Source organism: Scleropages formosus, chromosome 12 (genome assembly GCF_900964775.1).
Source record: "Scleropages formosus chromosome 12, fSclFor1.1, whole genome shotgun sequence".
In the NCBI taxonomy this organism is placed as follows: Eukaryota; Metazoa; Chordata; class Actinopteri; order Osteoglossiformes; family Osteoglossidae; genus Scleropages; species Scleropages formosus.
In genome coordinates, this window is record NC_041817.1 from 19,931,480 (window position 1) to 19,935,584 (window position 4,105).

The 4,105-nt window shown below is 42.3% G+C and overlaps 1 protein-coding gene across 1 annotated transcript; it reads left to right on the forward strand.

Annotated features, from left to right (window-relative positions):
* The first annotated feature begins 309 nt into the window (after positions 1–309).
* LOC108929120 (protocadherin-20-like) lies at positions 310–3,893 on the forward strand. The gene is made up of 2 exons (XM_018743466.2): positions 310–451; positions 975–3,893. Exons 1-2 carry the CDS (start codon positions 398–400, stop codon positions 3,588–3,590), a joined length of 2,670 nt encoding a protein of 889 aa, XP_018598982.1. The 5' UTR covers positions 310–397; the 3' UTR covers positions 3,591–3,893.
* The last annotated feature ends 212 nt before the right edge of the window (positions 3,894–4,105 follow it).

Consider the following 4,105-nt stretch of genomic DNA (forward strand, 5'->3'; position numbering starts at 1 on the left):
TATTTGATTATTACAGTGATATCAATGCTTTAATTTATTAGTTTTTCCATCCTGCATTAGGTTTCTTTTAATGACAACGTTCAAGATTCTCTGATTTTTTTCTATTATTAACATACAGACAAAATGACAATGAATGTGCAATCTACACACATGAACAGAATCTTCAGCACACAGAGGGTAAAATGCAGAGCAGTACAACTTTCCCGTATGATTGGTTGGAGCCCTGGGCTAATCTGCATATTGGAGGCGTGTCTTAGGTCGCTGACAAGATGAATGAGTGACTTTTCCAGTTTGCAGTCCCACGGTTCTGCAGGCAGGGCGGTCGGCAGCAATCTGCTTTCATCAATGGAAAAATGCATTAACGGTGGAGAGCATTGTTTTGTTTGTGTCAGCGCAAATGTGTGGAATTATGTGTAATAACAGACGCTTCAACCTCAGGGCAAAATTATGGGTGAGTACTGAGAAACTAGAGGCGACATTCAAAAAATTTAAAAATGAGGTTTTGATTAAAACAACGAAATCAAACATGAAAATAATTGTTTCATGATTTATCTCTTTCACTTTTTCGTGTAAGTCTGAGAAGGATAAAAGAATGTACTACTGTTACACAAACTTAATGTTATTAGTATCGTTATAATATTAGTTTTATCATGCTTTGGTTCTTTCTAGAATTAAACTGCAATGCATGCACCAGCAGCTAGGTTTTATTGTGTGCCACGATTTTTATATATTTTGCACAATGTTCAAAAATTTCTGATGTCCACTTTTGCAAAATTGTATTTGTAGTCTACTGCAGATTTAATTACCTATATTATTATTATAAATATTTTGCCCTGAAAATTACTTGCAGTTTCACACAGTTTGCACTGCAGTTTAAACAGTCAGAAGAACAAATTATTTGCAGCTAAATCTTGCTTTTCAAACATTACTGTTTCACATATTTTAAAATGAACCATTATTGTTATTCATTTCAGGGATTGTGCATTCTCCTGCTTTTCATCAGCCCTTTTCCCTGCTTTTCAAATTTCAGCCAAGCAAAAGAAATCGTCTATAAAATAAAAGAAGGATTACCCAAGGGGAAAATAATAGGGGCCATCGGTGCTGACCTGGAACTGGATTTCTCTGTTGATCCCCCGCTTTTATTCAATCTGGCCCTAAAGAAATTCAGTGAACGCTATGTGAGTCTAAACAGCACGACTGGGGAACTGTATACTTCAGAAAATGAAATGGACAGGGAGGCTCTTTGCCCAGGCCTCCCGGATAGCCAAGATTGCTTCTTGGCCCTGGATGTGTTCATTCTGCCCCAGCAATATTTCCAGTTGGTGAAGATCAGAATTATTGTGGAGGACATCAATGACAACAAGCCCAGCTTCCCCGTGCAGGAGATCCACGTGTCTGTCCCAGAAAATGCGCAGGTGAACTCCAGATTTGCCGTGGAGCAGTCAGCAGTTGATCCCGATGCAGGGATTTACGGAGTTCAGACCTACTGGCTAGTGAACGACTATGGGGTCTTCACCCTGGACGTGGAGGAGAATGACAGCGGTGAGCTGACCCCGTTTTTGATTGTAACTGGTCCCCTGGACCGAGAGACCAAGAGTGAGTACACGACAAGCATCATTGCCGAGGATGGGGGATCTCCGCCCCTATTAGGCACCGCCACCCTGAAAATAATGATTATAGATGTGAATGACAACTGCCCTCAGTTTACAGAATCGGAGATCAATGCCACCGTGAATGGAAACTCTACAGTAGGCACACACATAGCTCGTGTTCATGCATATGATCCTGACCAGGGTGAAAATGCCCAGATAACATATGTTTATAGTGAGAGAGTGCCAATAGGTGTAAAGGAAATGTTTAGTCTTGACAAAGTCACTGGTGTCATCAAGTTGGCCAGTAAAATAGACACAAACACCAGCAAATTCTACAAGCTTTCAGTTCTTGCAAAGGGACCAGGTTGCATACCTGCCCTGGCTACACTGACACTGCATGTCATCAAAGTGGTCTTTGGTCCACCAGCTTTGATGCCGCGGTACATTGCCCATGAAGATGATGGAATTGTGTTTCTGAAGGAGTCTGAGCCAGCTAACTCTCCAGTTGCGTTTTTCACTGTGAAAAATACTGATAGGCAGCAACAGATTGACTGTCATTTGGAGGGTGATGGTCCTTTCAAGTTGTCCCCCTACAAGCAATTTAAAGATGAGTATCTACTAGAAACAACCAATGCTTTGGACTATGAGAAAAATAAGGAGTATGAACTTTCTGTGGTGGTGAAGAACTACCAAGGTGTGCTGATAAAAATGTTTGTCAAAATACAGGTGATTGATGAGAATGACAATGCACCCATTTTCGAGCAGTCTTTGGTCAACCTGTTTATTGAGGAAAACAATCCTCCAAATATGTTCCTTACCAAACTGCATGCCACTGATAAAGACAGCAAGGAGAGGGGAGAGGTTGTGTACCTGCTGGGATCTGATGCTCCGTCTATTTTCGCACTGGATCGAGTGACAGGGGTTCTTGTAGCATCAACATCATTAGACAGGGAGGAGAAGGAAAAATACAGCTTTACAGTGAGGGCTGTGGACCGTGGAACCCCCCGCCAGGAGACCTTTGCCACTGTCACCATAATGGTGTTGGACCAAAATGACAACAGTCCACGATTCATCAACAAAGACTTCACATTCTTCATCCCTGAGAACTTCCCGGGATTTGGAGAGATTGGAGTGCTTTCTGTGACCGATGCTGATTCAGGAAAGAATGGCTGGGTGGCCCTGTCGATTGTGAATGGAAGTGACATTTTTGTTATTGACACCGGGAGAGGGGTCTTGAGAGCCAAAAACCCTCTGGACAGAGAGCAGCAGGGCACCTACTACCTGTGGATTGAGGCAGTGGATGGTGGGGAGCCCTCGCGCTCCTGTGTCACCATGGTCACTGTTTTGCTTCTGGACGTCAACGACAACCCTCCTACAGTTCTATTCCCGCAGTCCAATCAATCCTACATGCTAGTGCTGCCCAATACTCTCCCCGGGACATCTATAACTGAGGTGTACGCCATTGACAAAGACACTGGTATGAATGCTGTGATAGTTTACAGCATCATCAAAAGGAAGGGAGGGGAACCAGGGTCATTCGATATCGATCCCAACACGGGTAACATTACTTTGCGGAAAACGTTAAACTACAGGGGCCTTTACAGCCTGCTGGTCAAAGTCAGCGATCACGGTCAGCCTGAACCACTCTACACCATGGTCATGGTCAATTTCTTTGTCAATGAAACGGTGAGCAACGAGAGCTACATACAAAGTCTTTTGACCAAAGAAGCCGACATGGAAATGGAGAGTATTATGAGGAGACTTATCGATCAGCCTTCAAGAAATAAGGATTTTCCTTGTCAGACTGTCCTGATTGGACTTTCTACTGCATGCCTGGGGCTGCTACTGACAGTGATCACACAAGCTGCCTACATGTGCAGTAAAAGAGTGAAGAAACACCGAAAGAGAGGGAAGAGATCAGAGGCCGAAATTCCCTTAAAGATTAACAGAGACTTTCAGACAGCGGACAGAGGGTTTTCGGAAATGTCTAATATATAGCCACCATTATAGTATTGTTCACCGTTAACAGAACAGTGTCAGGTCAAGGTTGACTTAATCTGTAAGAAAAAAATTAGAAGAGTATATGACACGCTGCCAGCCTAACCAGGACAAGCAGTTAGCAAAAATGAGTGAGTGGGTGGATATATAACACTTCTTTACAATATTTAAATAGGCCTACTCATAAACTGTAATTCATTAATGCAACTTGAAAGGTCAAGTGATTGCAAACTGCATTTGGGATTACCAAAATGAGATATTTTTACTGCGTAAAACATAAATATCAATATGTGTCTCAAAAGGAATTACAACCATCATTCCATAATTACAGTGAAATCCATGTGCAAGGTATTTATCTGTGTAAATGTCCAGGCAGTAAGTGAGTTTGTGAAAACTGTATAATACTGGCCATTAACTATTTAGTGACTTGGGTTACTGGAGTATTACTATGAGGACGCCCTTTCATAACTTCTCTCTTTGCATTTCCTGACATGTTAAAACCATTCCTCTGTGCA

What these genes read in the sequence shown, in the direction of transcription:
- LOC108929120 (XM_018743466.2), top strand. Translation starts at nt 398, where the DNA reads ATGTGTGGAATTATGTGTAATAACAGACGCTTCAACCTCAGGGCAAAA. An exon ending in ACCTCAGGGCAAAATTATGG is followed by an intron (nt 452 to 974) that starts GTGAGTACTGAG and finishes TATTCATTTCAG; the next exon opens with GGATTGTGCATTCTCCTGCT.